This window comes from Cucurbita pepo, chromosome 3, assembly GCF_057944985.1.
Source record: "Cucurbita pepo subsp. pepo isolate OVF chromosome 3, ASM5794498v1, whole genome shotgun sequence".
Taxonomy (NCBI): Eukaryota; Viridiplantae; Streptophyta; class Magnoliopsida; order Cucurbitales; family Cucurbitaceae; genus Cucurbita; species Cucurbita pepo.
In genome coordinates this window covers 13,555,758-13,575,390 of record NC_141800.1, presented here as the reverse complement: position 1 = coordinate 13,575,390, position 19,633 = coordinate 13,555,758, and the positions used below count along the sequence as shown (strand labels likewise).

Genomic DNA, 19,633 nt, shown 5'->3' with positions numbered 1-19,633 from the left:
TAACCCGAACTATAAGGATTGGGTTGGGTTGGGTTCATTTTTCTGAACCCGAACTGACTCAGTTTAGTTTCGAGTTCATGGGATAAAACCGTCGGGTTGATCCGAACCAAATAAAAATATATAAAATATATTAAGAAGTTAACCGTAATGGTAGGTTTGCCTTTTTTTCGGGTAGGAATGAACCTTGGTTGAAATTGATTTTATTTTTATTTACCTTTTTTGAGTTCGAACGGTAAGAAGAGGATGAAACATGAGCCGTTTAAGATGATAATTTATGTTTTATTTATTGAATTAGGTTGAATTGACTCGTTTTCAGGGATGTTGTGGACATTTAATTAGGGATGATTAATTAAGTACTTGGCAAGCTTAATTTGGGCATGATATTAATTAATTATAGAAGCCTTTTGCTGTTCATAATAATTGGTTTATATGCCTTGATCTTGAAGGGACTAGAGAGAGAAAAAGAACATGTGAGGAAAAGATTGAGAGAGAGAGGGGAAGAGAAAAGCAAATCCACAGCTGAAAACTCAAACATGGGTAGGGCTACTTTGTTTGTACCCAGCTTTTCTTTCTTTAATGATACATTAACTGAATGTTTAAGAACATTAATTAAGAATGATTTAGATTAATCCATCCTTTTCCTCTTGTTCTAATCCCAAATCACATGCTTTATGCTTCATTATTCCTTTACTTAATTCAATTCCAAAGGGTTCTTAGAGGCCACGAGTGCAATAATAATTATGCAAATATGCACCACCCCACTTTAGAACGTGCCCTTTTTTCTCTATAGAAGCACACGTACGATAGCAAAAAGATGGGTAGAGAGTGCCTATGAAGCCTTAGATGCTGTTTTATTTCGATTGATTTTAATAAAGAATACGAGTGTAGTAGTATAGTAGTGTTATGCGGAAAAATTCTATGAGAGAAGATGGGGAGCAAATAAAGCAAAGTGTAGTAGTGTTATACGGAGCATCTTGTATTTTTTTTTTTCGATTGATTTTAAAAAAAGTGTTTTCCACGAAAAAAAATCGATGATTCTTGGTAAGAGAGTTGACGGTCATCAATGGCTACCATCTTCCTCAATCCTCATGATTTCCGCTTACAAACTTGTCTCTCTCTCTTCAAAAAACCCTTTTTCTTTCTCTATCTAAATCACCTTTTATCTTCCCACTTCCTTTACGTTCCCATGCATATATGTTCCTATCCATACATGTATCTTTGAATGTATGCCTAGGAATATACTTATTAATATGTTGAAAATATCCGAGCAACGAGATATTGGAACCTCCACTTAAAAGAGTTAACTTTTGTTGTATAGAGGGATGACTCGATCGATAAAAATTAGTTTAATATAAACATTTGAGTCCAAATTCGTCCAAGTTCTCTTTTTAAAAAATTAAAATAGGATTCAATTAACGATCTTTCATCAGATATTTTAACTTAGCTTTTGAATTTTTGTTTAAATTGGTCAAGCAATAATGCCCTTAAAAAAAGTTTAATTTAACCTAATCAAGTAAGCTTAGACCATTAAAATTGGTGATAATAAATATAATCTTAGACAAAAAGTGTCCCATAATAAATAATCTAAAGAAAAGATATAATTAAAGCTATGTCTTAAGTAGGTGAAAATTTTATGGCTTATGGTTTAATCACACATAAATCAACTACCAAATGATTAAGCCAGTTTAAAAAAACTGTTAATCCACCACAAATTGGAGGCTAATTATGCTAATTATGATACAAACAACAAAAAGTAGTGGTAAAAAAACACATTACTTTAACCAAGTTTGGTTATTTCATTAGTAAAATTAGTGGAATTACCCCTTTTTAAGCCTAATTCAAATCTTTGCCCTATAATCATTACACTAAAAGAGCATCAATTACTCTTATACATTATGCAATATTATATAATTCATAGTATATTAGATTACACTTCTTAATTTAACGGAAATTAATTAAGTTTATAATATTAAATATTATATTTATTAAAGTTTATTTTATCGATTTTAATATAGATCTTTATTTTTATCGATTATGCAATATTATATAATTCGGTCAGTAATTCTTTTTCTTAAAAAAAAAAAAACACAGAAAAAGTAAATGATCCCATACCGTGGGGAGCTGGATAGTTATTGTGAAGCCTGAAGACCACGTACACATTTCAATAATATTATAGAAAAAAAAAATGCCATGTCAACACTGACAACCTGACACTCCTTCCAGCTTGGATCCACTCGACGTACATGCGAAAAAAAAAAAACAACGGTCATATTATTTCAATACGTGGAAAATAACTGGAAAAATACTTATTTTATTTTATTTTACTCCATCCACGAAAATTGTTCAATTTAATTTCTGTCTTTCAATTAATTTTAAAATTAGTGTATAATTAATTTTTTACTAAAATTTATTAATTAATAATTATAATTTCCATAGAGAGAAAATTACCTTACTAACATATTTTTATAATTTATAAATAGTTTATTAATAGATACTATTTTTTTTTGTAGAAAAAAAAAGTAAAAAAAGGATTAATTTCAAAATTTATGGAGAAAATTTTGAAATTAAATATTTACAAATATACCAATTAAATAGTTGGATCAATTTCGACTGCCAAACTTAATAATAAAATTTGAGTTGAATCGAGTTAATTTTTTTTTTTTATTAAATTTTTGAAAAACAAAAGTTTAAGTCGGATTCAAGTTGATATTCTTTTAGTCGAATCAACTTAAAAATAGGGTTACAATCCAATGTTGGTGAATATTTGATATTTGGATTATAAATTCTATTTAAATTGGTCGGGTTAATTTTTTTTACCCAAATAATTTATCCACCGGGACTCCTGACTACCTATATATTAGCCTCTGAAAACGGGCTATAATTGCCATCATCTTCTTCCCTTTCTTCTCTGTCCATGGATCTGTGGGACAACTCGTTTCAAAGGGAAGATCCAGACCCCCACCACCACCAACACCACCACCAACGGCGGCGTTCTCGCCGCGAAAACCCCTCTTTCTCTTCCTCCCTTCTCGACGCCATCTACCGTTCCATCGACGACTCCAACGCCCAGGGAGAAGACCAACTCATTTTTTACACACAAAAAACTACCACCAGAACAAAACAGAGCATCTCCGCCGCCAAAACAGAGGACCACCAAACTCTCCAATTCCGGCGTGATTCTATGATCGACAACTGGATGGATAACAAAAAAATCAAAACCCTTCGCGACTTTACTGTTTCCACTTCGAGCTCGTCAGAATCCAACTCCACCGCCGGCAGAAGACTTTCCTCGTCGGAATCGGAGTTTCTTTCACGTACACTCCACCGGCCAAAGCCGAAACCGAAACCCAAGCCGATCAAAACCACCACATGGTCTCAATCAGAAATTATCCCAAATCCAAACCACGAAAATGGGTTCGTTAAATCCAAATTCAAAGCTTCAAAAATCTACCACGATTTGAAGAAAGTGAAGCAGCCAATTTCACCCGGCGGCCGACTTGCGAGCTTCCTTAATTCCCTCTTCAATGGCGGAAGCCCAAAAGCTAAGCAGAAGATATCAAACACTTGTTCAAACAATTCAACGAATTTGGAGTACGACCCGCCGAGAAAATCGAAGTCCCAACAGGGATCCTCGTCTACCTGTTCCTCTGCTTCGTCGTTTTCGCGGTCTTGTCTGATAAAAACGCCGTCTTCAAGAGGGAACATTAAGAGATCGGTTCGGTTCTGTCCGGTGAGTGTGATAGTGGACGAGGATTGTCGGCCATGTGGGCATAAAATGTTGAACAAATTAGAGGAACCCATTGGGAAGAAAGGGAAATTAGAAACAGAGGAGGATGATGAAGACGACGACGACCGTTTGAGCTGTTCAAGCTCCGACCTGTTTGAACTGGATAATCTGTCGGCTATCGGAATGGAAAGGTACAGAGATGAACTGCCAGTGTATGAAACTACCCATTTCAACACTAATTGTGCCATTGCTAATGGATTGCTTTTGTAATTTTTTCTTCTTTGGAACGAATTTTGGGAGCTTACATAAGAGATTAATTAGGTTTTTTTAAATCAAATTAGAGTTCGAGACTTGTTGTTACTAATCTCCCCGAGGCCTCTGTTATCGAGCTTTCGAATAGACTCTCCTTAGTTGTTCGACAGCTAAATGACTCATTCTTTAAAGCCCTCAAACAATCTCTCTAATTTAAGCTCAACTCTTTTTTCTGAACCTCTCCAACAAAATACATTGTAACTATGACCCTGATACCATGTTAGGAATCACGGATCTACACAGTGGTATGAAATTGTCCACTTTGAGCATAAGCTCTAATGTCTTTGTTTTGGGCTTTCCAAAAGGCCTCATACCAATGGAGATAATAGAGATGTATTCCTTTACTTATCAACTCATGATCATTCCTTAAATGAACAAACGTGAGACTCAATATGATATCTGAGTCTTTATGTTGCTCGATATATCGATCAAATATTGATATTAAACATTCTAATTTACAGATAGATCGATATATATTGATCTATTACTGTTCATGTTGAAATTCTTTAGTTTATTTGTTTGTATTTACTTTTAAAAAAAATGTTTAACCGGTCTCTTAACTTTAAATTCTAAGTTCTACTAACAACCCAACCCAACCCAACCCAATCCACGAACGTACTGGATACAAAATTAAAAATATAAAATTTTATTTTTTAAAATATTTTTTAAAGGGTAATAATAACACTAATTATAAATGTTAATATAATATAATGAGTTAATTGTAATTAGAAAGAAAGCAATTAGACATAAATGGAAAGGGAGGGAGGGTTGGGCCCACAAAATGATGGTAGTTTGATATGAAAATTAATTAACTAATTAATTAATTAATTAATTGTTAACAACCAAATTAACATAAGAAAGCAGGGTTAGCTTAGGGTGCGGGAAAAGGAAAAGGAAACGGCTAGAAGAAGAATTAGGGTTTCGAATGCCCTACGGACCTATACACCCTTTCTTAATTATCTAATTATATCTTCCCCTTTACTTTACTTTAATCTCTCTTATTAATCTAAATCCAATAATATTAATAAATTTAAATACATTTCATTTAATTTAATTTAACATATATATTTACTATAATCATGATGCCACGTGCACCAATGATGAGTCGAATTAAAAACTCAAAATTTCGGAATTTTTTATTTTATTTTATTAACCTTTGAAGGTTAAAAATGTAATTTTAATGATAAATTAAATTATCGCTTCAATATTTATTATATTTAATTATTTTATTATAGACAAATATCTATATATTTGTCTTCCATGGCTTACCATAGGTATCTTTTATTTATTGTTCATGCAGAGTAACTGTTCTTCAATTTTAGTTAATCGATTAGTCTTGGACTTGCCCAGTTGTTTCTTGGCGGGCATGTTTGCGTAATACTTTCCAAGGAGTCGAACTTGGCTCTGATATCACTTGTCACAATCGCACTTTTATAGCAGTGGACTTGCAATTGTACGACACTCACTTCTTAGCAATGAGTGAGTTAAGCTTATTCATTCTTGCGTCGCCTACGGTCAAGCGACGTATGCTCGAGTCTTTGGCCCTGGTTCAAGAAGAATGTTTTAGAAAACGGGGCAGAGAGTTTTGGAAGCAAGATTTGAGAAATTGAAATTGGTGTTGTATGGGAATGTAAGAAAAAATGCAACAACAACGGCTTACTGCATATAACTATCGGGTAGTAAGAAGTTGACAACTAGTCATATCCACCTATAGTACATTTTGGGGCATTTTAGTCGATGAAGGTATTTTCATTTATTATTCTTTTTCATATCTTTGTAATTTATTTAATTATAAATAGAGAACGTTCACACTATTTAAGTGTGGCGGTTTTAGAAAATATTCTCAATCATGAATAACACTCTAATTCTCGAACATTTCCAAATATAGATATAAGAAATTTTGATATGTTTTTTTTTTTTTTGAAGTTATCTCGAGTTGGTAAAATGTAGATAGACGATTTCCATCCACGTAATAATAACAAAAATACTTTTTAAAATTTTAAAAATATTATAGGGCTAATGGAATTTTCAGATATTAATAAAAAAAATATATATATATATATATATATTATTAATTTTTTTAAAAGGAGAATTAGATAAAAATAATAAATAAAAATAATAATGTGACAAAATAATTATGGGAGGCATTGTAGCCTTTGCTTACGTCAAATCGTTGACTGTTGTTAATCATCACCATAATTTCACCCAATATCTATTATTTCTTGGTTTGACTTTAAATCAAAATTTAATCATATTTATTATTATTATAATAATTATTTTTATTATTTGGGTTTTTATAATTAGTTATAAAAGAAAATTGAACAGAGATTATGGAGGGAAAAGGCCAACATATTATATTAATTAATACAAAAAGGCAATTTTATAATTGAGTTTGGTGACCCTATTTTTCCCCTAATATGATCCACACATGTTCATTAATTATTAATTATTAATTATTAATTATTAATTTATTTCTTTGAGTATTTTTTTAAATATGCATTTAATTATGACCCAATTCTTTGTCCCCTACAATTTCTCTAAAAACTTTCAATATCACTATCATTTATATCACTTTAAATCAATATATATTTTATTTTACTACTTATTAATCATATAATTAAATATCAAAAAAAAAAAAAAATCAATAAGCCCAGACGGTCTAGGATTTTAAAAAGTAAGGTCGCTACGAATGACCTCTTAATTAGAGATTCTATACCTAAACTAATTCAGTTATGTTCAGGTACGTTTACAGGTATCCATCGACCCATCTCGATAGGAATAGTCGAGAGAGATAGGAAGGTTCCGGATTAGGAGAAGAAAGAAGAAAAGTCGATGAAAGGTATAGCACAAGCGTAGGGTTGGCATGTTATGTTGCTCACCAACCATGCACAAGCAAACACTATATCCAACATTATCCTATGCTTATGTCTGTGTTTCATGCAACTTCTATGTAGGGACCTCTCTCTAAATTAGGGTTTGGCCCCTTTAATTATTTTTGTTGCCCTCTCCACCTTCTTTCCTATGCTTGCCTACTTCTATCCCTACATTAAGAGGGTCCCTTCTATTTTCATTCCCAATAATGATCGTGAAATCAATTTCCAAAACGTTCGATGGGGTTTGAGTAAACGAGTAGAGTTATTTAGTTTGAGCGTCGTTCAACATCGAGAGTTCGTTTGATTTGAAGTTATTAAGTCTAGTGATTTAGGTCAAATCTTTTAGCACCTTGCCAAACGGTGGGAGTACAGAAACAGTACCATTAGACATATGTTAGAAACAAAACCTCTTAACGGTAATTCAGTAGCTGCATAGCATTTGAAGTGCATAGTTTTTAACTTAAAACGGTTAATTCTAGCCTCTAAAACTTGGTTTCTAAATGAATGAAATATCATAAGTGAACGTGAATCCCCGTTGAGCTGAACCTAGGAATAATCAAATAAAACTAAATTTTGAGTATGAATCGCGATATTTTATATATAAATATATGTATTAAAAATGTTATTGTAACATTGATGACTAAGTAATGTATGAAATATCGCTCTCGTATTTAAATGACTGATTCATTTAAATAGACAATTTCTTACGTTATTTAATAAACTTGTCTCTTCAAAAGTCGTATCCCATTTAATAACGACCAAATATCCTAATAAAATTGAACAATCACATTTTTTAAACAAATTAAAAAAAAAAAAAATAATGCCTTCCAAAGAAAAATTAATAATGAGAATTTATTAGAAAAATTATATTTATTTGTATGTATATAAATTTTAATTTTTATTACATTTTTGGTTATGTAGTTTTATATTTTTAATATAAATTATATTAAAAAATGAAAATTAATATACGTAAAAATATTTTATTATAAATGGATGGTTGATGAAAGTTAGTGGGCTCAAGTGGGGGAGTTTGGGCCCACAAAACAGATTTGGATTTGGATTTGTAGGGGCAGCCCATTAGTCTTTCCACCATCGCACGTGATGGGCTGGGCTCATTAAGCTCCTACACCTGTCGTCCATCCACACGTGTACCCACTCACTCTCCGTAACATCCACCAAGTGGATCATTATCCTATTATTAATATTATTATTATTATTTTGACTTCAATTTGAAATTTTTAGGCGCCTTGTTTTTTATATTTATGATTTTATAAGTTTTATTTTAATTCTTACTTTTACAAGCAGTAATTATTGAATATGTGATATTTTAAACCGAGTAAAAACAGAGTAAAAAGAGTAAAAATTGGCAATTTCTTTAAAAAGCGAAAATTTTATCATAATTTTTATTTAATTTAATTTAAAAAACCTTATTTTTTAATTTTTATAAAAATTAAAATAAAATTATTAAAATAGAATATAAATTAAAATGTTATTTTAAGACATGCTTAAAAAAAATATAAAAAAAAAGGACAAATAGGTAAATAGGAAAAGAAAGTGTGTGATTGGGAGAATATTTTGTGGGAGACAGACACGTGAGCTAAGCAGCTTTGTTGATGTAAGATTACGAAAATGCCCTCGGATAATTTTGGGTAAAGTGGGAAAGGAAAGAAAAGAAGAGTGAAAAAAGGAGAGGTGGAAGTGAGGGAAATCTTTTTAAGATCCCAAGAAGAATGTTTTGTTGTTTCAACAAAATTAATCAATAATTGATGCAAATTAGAGCCCATCATTCATGAAATTTTCTAATTTTTAAATTATTTTCAACCCGATAATTATTTTCGGGTAGAATTGACACGTGTATTTGGAGATTCAAATAAAAAATGATGGGTTAAAAAGTGATGGGTAAATATATTGGTTAGTAATAGGGTAAAAGTTGATAAGTATCGGTGGGGTAATTGTTAGATGTGACGTTAATACTAGTAAATATGATAAATTTTCATGAATTGATTGGTCGACAATTTTGCTATCATTGACTGTTTTTTTGAAAAGATGTGATATTGAAGCTGCCATTACAAATTAGTTTCAATTTAAGGGTACTTACATTGAACCTGCTCCTAAATTAGTGTCCATAATGAAGTCAAAAGGACTAATCAAGCGAAATGTCTATGTCGGTGCCTATTATACCTATGGTAGCTAGCATAGTGACACTAGAAAAGAGAAGATGGTGGTGTCTATGGTAACTATAGTAAGAGAGTTTCTAAACATGTTCATTGATGATTTACCAAGGGTACCTCCTACGTGATCAGTGAGTTTTTGAATTGATCTCAAACCAAGTATCGACTCTATTCTAAAATCCTCTTACTGCATGGTACTGACACTTGAAGCATGTTGGTTTTGTTCGTGTGAAAAAAGATGAATTGATGTGGTTGTGCATTAACTATAGAGAGTTAAGCAAAGTAACTATAAAAAACAAATATCCCCTCTCTCATATAAAGGATTTGTTCTACGAGAGGTGGTATTGTTCTCCAAAATTGACTTATTGAGCTAACACTATAGAAGGAAAGGGAAGACGACACCCAAAAGATGATAGTTAGGACAAGGAGTGAGCATTATAAGTTCGTGTTCATATCATTTAGAGCATGAAATGCACCCTAGGAGAGTTCTAACCATCTTGAGGGAGAATAAGTTATACGTCAAGTTTTTGAAGTGCAAGTTTTTGTTACAACAGGTCTCTCCTTTAGGACACGTGGTACAAAAGTAAAGAGCTTTTGTGAATTCGAAGAAATCAATTCGAAGAGCAACTTTTCTTTGTGGAATAGTTTTAAATTTCTCTGTAGGGAGTCGTTCAAACAAATTTTTTTATGCTAGTTTTTCATGAATATTTCCTTTTTATGTAAATTCATTGAATTCCAAAGTAAGATGTTTAAAATGTTTCTTAGAGGCTAGGAGATTTTCAAAATATTTTCATTTGAGTCATTTTGAAACGCATGATATACATGCAAAAATGTTCGTATAATCAAGTGAAAAAGTAAACCCTCAACACTCACTTTGAACTAAATTACCTATTGCTTTAGTCAAATTAGTAGTATTTCTCATCATTTAGGGGCAAATTTTTGAATAATAAGTTGTATTAGCTTCATGAATAGCCTTAAAAAAATTAATTTCTTGAATGATTTGAATATGGTAGGTGAAATCAAACTCCATTAAGGTTGGTTTAGGAGCATCAAATTAAGTAAAAATTATAATGTGAACTTACTATTTGAAATGCATATGATTCTTATTATTTATGATGATATTTTTTACACACCTCAGCTGGTGCCTCATAAATTCATCCATCATAAATTAACGCTATATGTTTATAGTTACCATTTTGGCCAAGCCATATCCTTGTATGCTTGGATGCAGCAGGCAGGCATTCTACAATCCACAATTCACGAGGCATTCTACAATCAAAGCTTTGGCATATCTTTCACAATTCATAATTTTTATGAACAGGGCATCCAACTGTGGTTCTAATACACATTAACAACTAAATTACAAAGGATTTCTTATCAATAAATTCCAATTATACACTGTGGTCTAAGAAAGATTTCCCTATGTTGAGCAGATCCCAGAGAAAGCAACACAATAATCTCACATTATAATCCTCGTGGATTGATTGGGGTGTAAAACTAACCGGATATATGTCACATCTTCAACGAATAGTAGCTCTGCTTCAAACAAGCACCACTCGAGATCTGCTTGGGGTATCATCTAATGTTGTACTTATGTCTTTAAAGGAGCCTTCTTTTCTCGGTCAGATATCCGAGCTGGACCAGTCGTATGCGACTTGAAACGACCTCTTCCTCCCTCTTCCTTTTCCTGGAAAATTCATGCAGGTGGTCATGTACACGACGAAAATAAAAGAAAAGTGAGGAGTCAGCGACCACGGTTGATTTAGCCGAGACAAACAACATTCGGTACCTTTTTCTTAACAATCTGGACCACATCCTCGTCCTGAAGAAGATGACCAAGGCCACAATGTTGTGGATAGTGCCGTGCACTTGTACCCCATACAAGCACGTATTTGACATCTTTAACCAAACTCCTGTGGATATGATTACAGAAGTCTTCAACTGTGCACCCACCTCTATCCTAAAATTATATTCATGGAGTAATGACAAGAAGAGGAGGATTAAAACAAATACATAAATAAATGATTTTAGAAGGGAAAAGAGAGGGTAAGGCATACAGCAGAAAGAACAAATGGATCAGTGAAATCGGGTTGCTGGCCTTGAGGCTTTGAATAAATCCTAACAAGTCCCATCTCCTCCCACATCCTAGCTAGTAGTCTGTCTAAGTTCAACTGTCCAAATAACAGAAGAGAAACTCATTATAGTAAAATCCATATAGACTGATAAACCACATATAAACAACAGATTTACTGCTCAGATTAACTTGAGTTCACAACAGAGGTATGATGTGAATGCATCTTAACTACAGGTTTGGACCCTTGGGTAAAATTTTATTACATAAACAAATAGAAGATTAGGTAAAACCAAAAAAGATTGGTCCAACATGAAGATCAAAAGGCAGATATTAAATTGTCCACTCCAACTCGGTGGAAACTGAAATGATAGAACATACCTTGAGATTACAACTAATGACAACGGAGTTGGGCTGACGGGCCAAATTGTCTACGTCGTCAATACCAACTACATCAATCTTGTTGTAGACATACACACACTTCATGTACTTACGATTTCCCTCAATTACATCAATAAGATCATCAGCCGTGGCATCCTCTCGAAAGAGTACCTGGAGAAAATCAACATAGTGACGTATGGATACGGTCAGATCTAGAAAGAATGGCATATAACTAATCTAACACCATCTGTCTATGAACATGAACAAAAAAGAAAAATCATGCAGAAGAAAGAAAAGAGAACTTGTGCACGTATGCTACTTAACCTTTGTGAACCAAAAGGTTAACCTCCAAATAGAAATCAAGGGCAAAAGTACCAAGGGAAATAAAGTGTCCGTTTTCAAATTTTGGAAATAAATTCTAGTCAGTGCAATCAACTTTATCAAGCGTATTGCTATACAAGCAATTTTACCCGCCATATGGGAAGTAATCAGAGGGTTTGTATGGGAAGGGCAAACAAGGATGAATCCACCTGCTGACATGGGTTCTGGTGCCATGGATACTACTAGACAACTTCACTAAATGTAATTTCAATGTTTTTCTTTTAAAAGGATACAAATAAGAACTTAGTTTTAACAGTTAAGGCATATTTTACTCGAAAGAGATTGTAGGTTTGAATTCACCCACCCCATATGAACGTCTAATTCTAAGAAAAATAAAAAATAAATAAAAAGTCAATCAGCAATATGATGATTAAGGACATAAATCGGAACTGTCCTATTTGAAATTGGCATTGATGCCAACCACAAGCCTCTTTTAAGGCCAGATTGGAACCACAATAGTTTAGCAGAACTTGTTTTTCAATTATTCTCACTCTCTCATCATAGCTAAGTGGAGAGCAATTTTTAATGCACGCTACACCCTGGATGGACGATCACAACCTCAACCAGTTTTGTGAGTTACAGCTTAGTAATATGGATTTTCTCTTGCTTCTCAATGAATAAGAAATCGAAGGGAAAAAAAGAGAATATTAATGGAATTAATCACTGATGATTCTATCGGTCATCAAAGGCAGGTTCCAATAAAAGGAACATAGATCAGAAATTAAGGTGAAAACCAGTAATCTACGTTTAGTTGGAAGCTATACCTCTGCATTGTGAATTTTGTACTCGTGTAGAATTTGATAGCACAGCTTCTCATCAACATGAGTTAAAGGAAGGGTACTATTGAATGAAATACCACCTGTTTTTTTCTTCTTGAAATATATCTGTATATAAGAATTAAAGCAGAGATAATTGAAGTACTAACTGATTAACCGGTCAACAAGGATGAATGAGAAGAATTTTCTATTTCAGCCAAATTGAAGTACAAGATGGGAACACCAATGAAGAAACTAGCAAAGCCAAAACTTACTTGAGGTGGTCTCTTGTTCAAACGCAAACCCACTGCTTCCAGCTCTCTTGTGAGAATCTGGCGATGGCCCTCACTCTAAAGATTACATAGAAAGTGTGTCATGAAAATGTTGGCTTAAACAACACCCATAAGAAGGTAAGAGCTAAATTGTAAAAAAGAAATTACAATCTATACTATAAACAGTAGAATTGCAAATAATATTAAATAATCATTCAAAAAGGTAGCATATGTTACTTATCATTCTCAAATAGTTAATAACCTAAAGGCATCCAATCACCATAGAATGAGTTAAAAGAAAAAAAAATTATTGACCTTAAAGAGATATAGCATATAAGGGAAAAAATTCCAGAGTCTCATAATCAATAAAAGGACGTCAAAAACTTGAAGAGGACTAAGAAAGCAAGTCTTGGAAAGATGACATCAAGTCTAGCGGATGCAACCTCATATCAAACAATTTCAATAGAACCTTAATTTTGGTTCCGAAAATAAAGAAGTGAAATAATTTGACATATACAAGAAAATTTCGTTAAACTCAAAACAAAATTAAAAGAAATTGATTCTTAAAACTTACTTTTGAGGCATCAAGAACCATCAATACTAAGTCTGAAGACTTGGCAACAGCAATAACCTGAAAAATACAATTCAAGAAAACTTAACATCCATGATACCCGTGATATTGAATAGCTAAAAGGGAAGTGGTATGGATGGGGAAAAAAAAAGGATTATAACCAATTACTACTCAAATAAAATAAACAAAACATTAGACTATATCCCCTATTGTTTAATCATATGCTATAAGCCTACAACAGACAAATAAGAAACTAAACTATGTTACCTGTCTACCACGTCCCTTTCCCTCAGACGCACCTTCAATAATTCCAGGAAGATCAAGCAGCTGAATTTTGGTATCATTGTAGTGTATAATTCCAGGAATGCAAGTCAGTGTCGTAAACTCATAGGAGGCGGCTTCTGATTGAGTGCCTGTCAACAATGTTAAAAGTGTGGACTTTCCCACACTACAAAGAAAAAAGGAGACTTGTGACGTAGATTCCTTTGATATCAAAACAATGTTGTTATATAATTAATAGAATAATATTGCTTAATAAGTAGCAAATACTACAAGGAATAATAGAGCCTGCAACTCAGTTCTAAAAAAATTTGACAACCACATTAATTTGTTTTAAAAAATTATGATAATAATAAGTAGATTCATACAAAGTCTCTTTGAGAACATCTGATAAAATTGGAACAATTCATAGAAGATTAGCATACCCCTTCACAAGGATGATATGCACAAAACACTTGTTTCTTCTCAAAAGAAAAGAAGAGAAAAACTAGGAAGTCTAACATGGTTTAGAGACAAAAGTCTGCATGATCCGAGCATATAGGTTCAAAAGCTCTAACAGCCAAGTTTTTAGAGCACCTAAACTGGTGACTCCTTCTGTATCAAGTTTAAGTATCTCTTTTCAATAGTTTTAAGAGAAATAACTATCGTAAAGTGACAAACAGGAAAAACCTTGGAAATCCTATGAGTGCAACACGCCCATGGCCATATTTTGTAACTTCAAAACCCTCTCCACCTCCACTTGAACCCTGAATGCATCATGTTAAGAATAGTAAATACGTAAGCCAACTTTTCACAAGTCCCACCATATAAAGGGACCAAGAAGAAATAAATAAAATCAGTGATATTCTGAAAACAAAGATTGAAAAACTACCATCCTATCAATGAACATCAAGTAGTCAATTTTTATGAACTAGTATGCAGAAAAATAGGATGCACCAAGAGCACAGAATATAAGAATTGTAAAATGGTTGGAAGGAGCTTAAACGGTTGTGAAGTCTAGGATAGGAAAATGGAAACCTCTTAGTACACTTGTTTCTTATATTGCATCATCCACTAAACACATGATGAAAGAGAAAAACGCCCGGACATGTAGAAATGTGAATACACGTTAATAAAAAGAGTTAGAAACAATAGACACAAATCTCAATAAGTATGGGAATTATAAACATGCTGATTAATAAGATAACATTAAGTCTGCTTGGGCAACGAAACATTTGTACAACAATGTATACTTTGATAACATGAAAATTAATTTAAGAAATGTGTGTAATATGAACAATTTTAGAACAGGTTCGGCATTGGAGTTGAACTTACAAGAAAAACACATAACATCAAAAAATAAAATATATATATATATATATATATATATATATATATATATAAACCACTCTTTGCCAGGTGAAATGAAATTTCTTACAGCAAGGAAAAGCCAAACGATCGATAATAATGGTTTGGATTTATAATTTCTTTGGAAAAAAGAATGAAGAAGAAGAAGAAGAAGATGGTTTGCTCCAGAAGTTTTAAAAGAGGCAATACTGAATTAAATTTTGAATTAATTACTCGTTGACAACAATAATTGAATTGTTCATGAAACTTGAATTCTTCAGACATGTGAGTACACAAGAAGCAGATGCATTCTTACAGCTCTCACTTAAACAAAGCTTACAAACTAAAAGAAAGAATCAGAAAATATTGAAGGAAACGCAAAATCTACATACCTTTGGAGGCTCTAACAACTGCGTCCTCAACTTTGCTATCTTCGCCTTGAGCTGACCAAGATGATATTCTGCGGTTCGAGAAAGAAGTACAAAAAACCGTTATGATCACTTGAACCAGAAAAAGAGTACATGCAAATTGTGGTATATGCACAACACATGCAAAAGGAAGAGACTGATAATAACAGATTAATGGATGAAACCAAGTACCCGTGGCCTTATTTTTCTGAGTCCGAGCCATCTCGGCCTCGATTTCTCTGATTCTTTCAATGATTCCCATTTTGCTACGTCTTCAGCAGCAAAATCACAATCGAAGCACCAACTCCAGAAGAACTAAGATATATGTTGTGTTCGACCGAATTTACCTTCAAGAAAACAACACAAAACAATACAATTTGATCGATACAGAAACAAATGAATGCGTCAATGGAGCATTAACTTCCGATGAACTCCGTTTTCCTGATCGATAAATTTCCAAAATTGCAAGATCATGGTTACGAATTCAAGTTGAAGTTCAATTATATGATCCAACGAACAGCAACCGGAAAAAGAAACAAAATGATGGAAGCAAATTTGTAGAATATAACTCACTGTAATCGACTGGATGAGGAGCTGTGGAGGTTGAAGGACGGAGAAGGGAGGGAGGAAGGAAGAAGAAAAGCGCCAAGCCGAGAAGAAATAAGCATGGCTAAACCGAGTAGGTCTCAGAGAATTAATGGAACAGTATTGGGCTTTTCAAGAGGCCCAGTTTAATTCAAAAGGTCCACTTTTTTTTTTTTTTTTTTTTTTTTTTTTTAATCAACTCGATTCATTCATGTACCCCTCTTTTACTCGGGTATCACATACCCACCAGCCTTTTTTTTTGGTTCGTCTCCGAACCACATATTACTAGGAGAGGAACCTAGCTCTGACACAATTGGTGATGACCCATGCTCAGGATTTGGAATTCATATTCGACACCTAATGGCATTCCCCTACATCCTTGTGACATGGTCACCTTATTTACTCCTTGCTTCTAAGAGTGAAAACTATCCCTCACAAACTAACACAAGTTCTTTCAACATGCTCTGTCCTCACTCACATGCATTCTAGAAATTTTTCCAAGAGATCACCCAACCTGGAATTGGTCGAAACAAAACGCGTTTGATTGTAAAGTTCTTATGGTTGAGCTACCAAAAACAAATATGTACTTTATTAGTATAAACAGTAACTTTCATTTGTTTTAAGTTTTTCTTAGTCATCCTATTCTTAGGAGTGCTCTTATTCGAATGTGGTATCAGTTCATTTATACACTTATCTTTAACTCGAGTGTCACAATGAAGACCATTACAATCGAGTTAGTAAATCTTAATTAAAATTTTGAAAATAAATAAATAGATATTTTAAGAACTATCGGAACCCAAAAAATTATGATTGGGTTAGGTGGAGTGATTATTTAATAAAATTTATTTAAGATGAAAGAATTTACCGTTGGATCTAAAAAATGACCCAACCCACAAGCCCAATGGGCTCTTTATTACCTTGCAAAGCCCAAATTTACGCCATGAACCGTACAAAATCGCCCAATCAAGATCTTTCGTTCTTTTGATCGAAGTCGGAGACCGTACCCCACACAGAGGGGTGGCAATTCGTGCAGTCCACGGCGGAGGAAAACGATGGCTTCTATGGAGTCGTCTAGTTCTGCTAAAAAAGGTGAGCTTTAGAGGATGTATGAACAAACCTATTTTCAATCAGGGTTTATTCTGCTATTTTTGATGAATCGAACTTCCAAACTTTATTCAATCTTCAGGCTAAGTTGATCGGATACAGAAGGGGAGTTCTTTTACAATTACCGTTTAATACGATTCTTTCCTAATGAGGTTTTCAATCAAAATCTATGGTGATTTATTTGGTTTTATTTTTGGTAGTGGTTGTTCTGCTGCGATCTATTGGGGATGCTCCCATTCTCAAACAAAACAAGTTTAAGGTTTGTATTACCGTAATTTTTGTCTTTATATGGATTTAGAAGTTGTAATTTGTGTTGTACTGTTTAAAATGTAAAATGGAAATCAAATCTTGATGCATGTGAAAACTTTTGGTAATTCGATTAGATCAAGATGAACTGAACTGTAAACGATTGATTCTAGTATCGTGTATGCTGACTGGGTGAGACATAGATGAAGAAAACGACCATTTTAGGAGCTAAAAGGAATGAAGCTTAATCCTTGTACTTATGGTTTTCATGTGGCTAATAGCAGAAACTTTATTGTTTATGACAAATTGTGGAAATTTTTATAGAATTATTGATGAATTAAGTATCATGATTAACTTGGGGAGGGTATATCCCTGCTATGCGGTGAGGGTTCTTAGAATGTGTGGTTTTGAAAAATTTTATACAGCGGCTCCTCCTTTAAAGTTATCCTTTTGGAATCTTTTTTTTCTATATTTGTAAGTTTATGGCAAATGTTCATTCACATATTGTATACATTTGACAGATGCCTGGAACAGACAAATTTATTAAAGTGATTGATTATATACGTCGGTCAATCCAACGGGACACCTTGGTATTCATCTGACTTCTGAAATAGTCTCTCTTTCATCTGCTCATTCTTAAGAAATTAATGACACTTCACCATGCTAATTGTTTCTATTCTTTGAAGTTTGTGTTTGTCAACAGTGCATTCTCACCTGGTCCAGATGAGACAGTTATTGATCTATATAATGTGAGTTGATATTGACTCATTTCTTCCATTTATGTTCAAGATGCGTTTGTATACTGTTTGAAATTTTCATTAACTTTTAGAATCAGAAAAGGAGGGGGGATTTTTTTAGAAGAATTGGTTGGAATTTATCTTAAAAAGATTCCATCTATTGGCTAGTCAAAAACTGCCTTCTTAACTGAGGGGGTATCTTCATTGAAGGTGTAGTGTAGACTTCTGATGTTGATGTTGGTCATGAATCATTCTTGAAAATACCCATCATTATATATTCTTAGGAGGTGAAGGAAAAGGCTTAAGCAGTCAAGATTTGAAACCTTTCTGAAGCATGAATCCACAAGATCTCTTAGATTATCACCTTCTCTGAGGGCTGTGTATGGATAAAATTATTCCGAGTTCATAGCAATTTCTCAATCTGTTTCATTACCTAAGAATAAATATATGTTTTTTTTCATATCCACACGAGTTTAAAGTTTTTCTTAAGTAATCGTGTCTAGAGGTATCTTGTTCATGATCTTTTTTGTGTGTTTATTTGCAGAACTTTGGAATTGATGGGAAGTTGGTTGTAAATTATGCCTGCTCGATGGCTTGGGGATAATTTGCAGTGTGGTAATGTTTAGTGCTGAGGCTGTAAATAGTATATTGAACTGTTCATTCTAAGTACTGTGATTATAAGCTCATCCATTTATTTTTTAAGAACCATAGTAGTAGATTTTCTTCCATATTTTAGGCTGCTTTCCCAGATGGAAAAACAAACCAAGTCAAGTTCTAGAGTCATACTCGTCAAGGACCAGAGTCTGTAATTATTTATTTGATCGACCTCGTTAATCAATTGTTTTAACATTGAATGTGAAAGCCAAAGGATTTTTTTTCTTTTACATCATAACTGTTATTAACATACAAGTGGTCATTGCTATCCAAGCGCCATATTTTGTCTGATGAAAGAGATCAGTTCTTGTGTGTCAGTTTAAGATGACATTACTTCGTGTTTACCCTTCATAACTAGTCTGGTAATCCTCGTTTAACATACCTGGGGATATACAAGTTATCTTTCTGTTCTTTTTTCTCCATGACAAGAGTTAGCTGGGAACATATAACTCTAATAGTAAGCTTCAAAGGGGCCAATTTGATGGTATAGGTCTGAGGAAACACGAACAGATAGTGAGTTGAGCGTCGGTCTGGGGGTTATATATAATAAACTTTGCTGTAAATTTGTACACGTCTGTTTTGTTTGGTTAAAATCCAAGAATGACAAGATATAGACGCTGACCATATCAGGCTGAGTGTTATGTGGTGGAGGAATGCTGGTCTCCACTATTTGTCTGATTCTGACCATCTGAAAACTTGGACTAAACTCGTGACAGAAAGTGAACATTTTGTTTTTCTTGCCTATCTGAATGATTCTTTTCATAATCCCCACCACTGTATC

The 19,633-nt window shown here is 33.3% G+C and overlaps 3 protein-coding genes and 1 pseudogene across 4 annotated transcripts; 3 read left to right on the top strand and 1 right to left on the bottom strand.

The window, feature by feature from the left end:
- Window positions 1-2,865: 2,865 nt before the first annotated feature.
- On the top strand, window positions 2,866-4,148 carry LOC111791229 (protein BIG GRAIN 1-like B). The gene has a single exon (XM_023672491.2). It carries the CDS (start codon window positions 2,915-2,917, stop codon window positions 3,995-3,997), a length of 1,083 nt encoding a protein of 360 aa, XP_023528259.2. The 5' UTR covers window positions 2,866-2,914; the 3' UTR covers window positions 3,998-4,148.
- A 6,202-nt stretch (window positions 4,149-10,350) lies between these two features.
- Window positions 10,351-16,240, bottom strand: LOC111791544 (developmentally-regulated G protein 2). The gene is made up of 12 exons (XM_023672929.2): window positions 16,100-16,240; window positions 15,719-15,873; window positions 15,512-15,579; window positions 14,463-14,539; window positions 13,782-13,962; window positions 13,518-13,574; window positions 12,947-13,021; window positions 12,681-12,800; window positions 11,536-11,706; window positions 11,141-11,254; window positions 10,873-11,043; window positions 10,351-10,770 (listed from the first exon to the last, which is right to left on the bottom strand). The coding sequence occupies exons 2-12, from the start codon at window positions 15,786-15,788 to the stop codon at window positions 10,675-10,677; spliced, it is 1,200 nt and encodes a 399-aa protein (XP_023528697.1). The 5' UTR covers window positions 15,789-15,873; window positions 16,100-16,240; the 3' UTR covers window positions 10,351-10,674.
- On the top strand, window positions 14,165-14,257 carry LOC111791919 (U6 spliceosomal RNA; annotated as a pseudogene).
- Window positions 16,241-17,042: 802 nt separating the features above from the next.
- ATG12A (Ubiquitin-like superfamily protein) lies at window positions 17,043-19,082 on the top strand. 2 transcript variants are annotated; one of them, XM_023670285.2, is made up of 5 exons: window positions 17,043-17,200; window positions 17,416-17,474; window positions 17,983-18,051; window positions 18,148-18,210; window positions 18,743-19,082. In XM_023670285.2, the coding sequence occupies exons 1-5, from the start codon at window positions 17,164-17,166 to the stop codon at window positions 18,800-18,802; spliced, it is 288 nt and encodes a 95-aa protein (XP_023526053.1). In that variant the 5' UTR covers window positions 17,043-17,163; the 3' UTR covers window positions 18,803-19,082. The 2 variants fall into 2 exon arrangements, with proteins under 2 accessions (XP_023526053.1, XP_023526054.1); XM_023670286.2 differs by having other exon boundaries at window positions 17,054-17,200; window positions 17,298-17,474.
- The last annotated feature ends 551 nt before the right edge of the window (window positions 19,083-19,633 follow it).

Coding starts and splice junctions, on each gene's coding strand:
- LOC111791229 (XM_023672491.2), top strand. CDS start 2,915: ATGGATCTGTGGGACAACTCGTTTCAAAGGGAAGATCCAGACCCCCAC.
- LOC111791544 (XM_023672929.2), bottom strand. CDS start 15,788: ATGGGAATCATTGAAAGAATCAGAGAAATCGAGGCCGAGATGGCTCGG. Junction 14,540..15,511: donor AGTTGTTAGAGCCTCCAAAG/GTATGTAGATTT, acceptor TGATGCATTCAG/GGTTCAAGTGGAGGTGGAGA. Junction 12,801..12,946: donor TGAACAAGAGACCACCTCAA/GTAAGTTTTGGC, acceptor TCTTATATACAG/ATATATTTCAAGAAGAAAAA.
- ATG12A (XM_023670285.2), top strand. CDS start 17,164: ATGGCTTCTATGGAGTCGTCTAGTTCTGCTAAAAAAG. Junction 17,475..17,982: donor TCAAACAAAACAAGTTTAAG/GTTTGTATTACC, acceptor TACATTTGACAG/ATGCCTGGAACAGACAAATT. Junction 18,211..18,742: donor CAGTTATTGATCTATATAAT/GTGAGTTGATAT, acceptor GTTTATTTGCAG/AACTTTGGAATTGATGGGAA.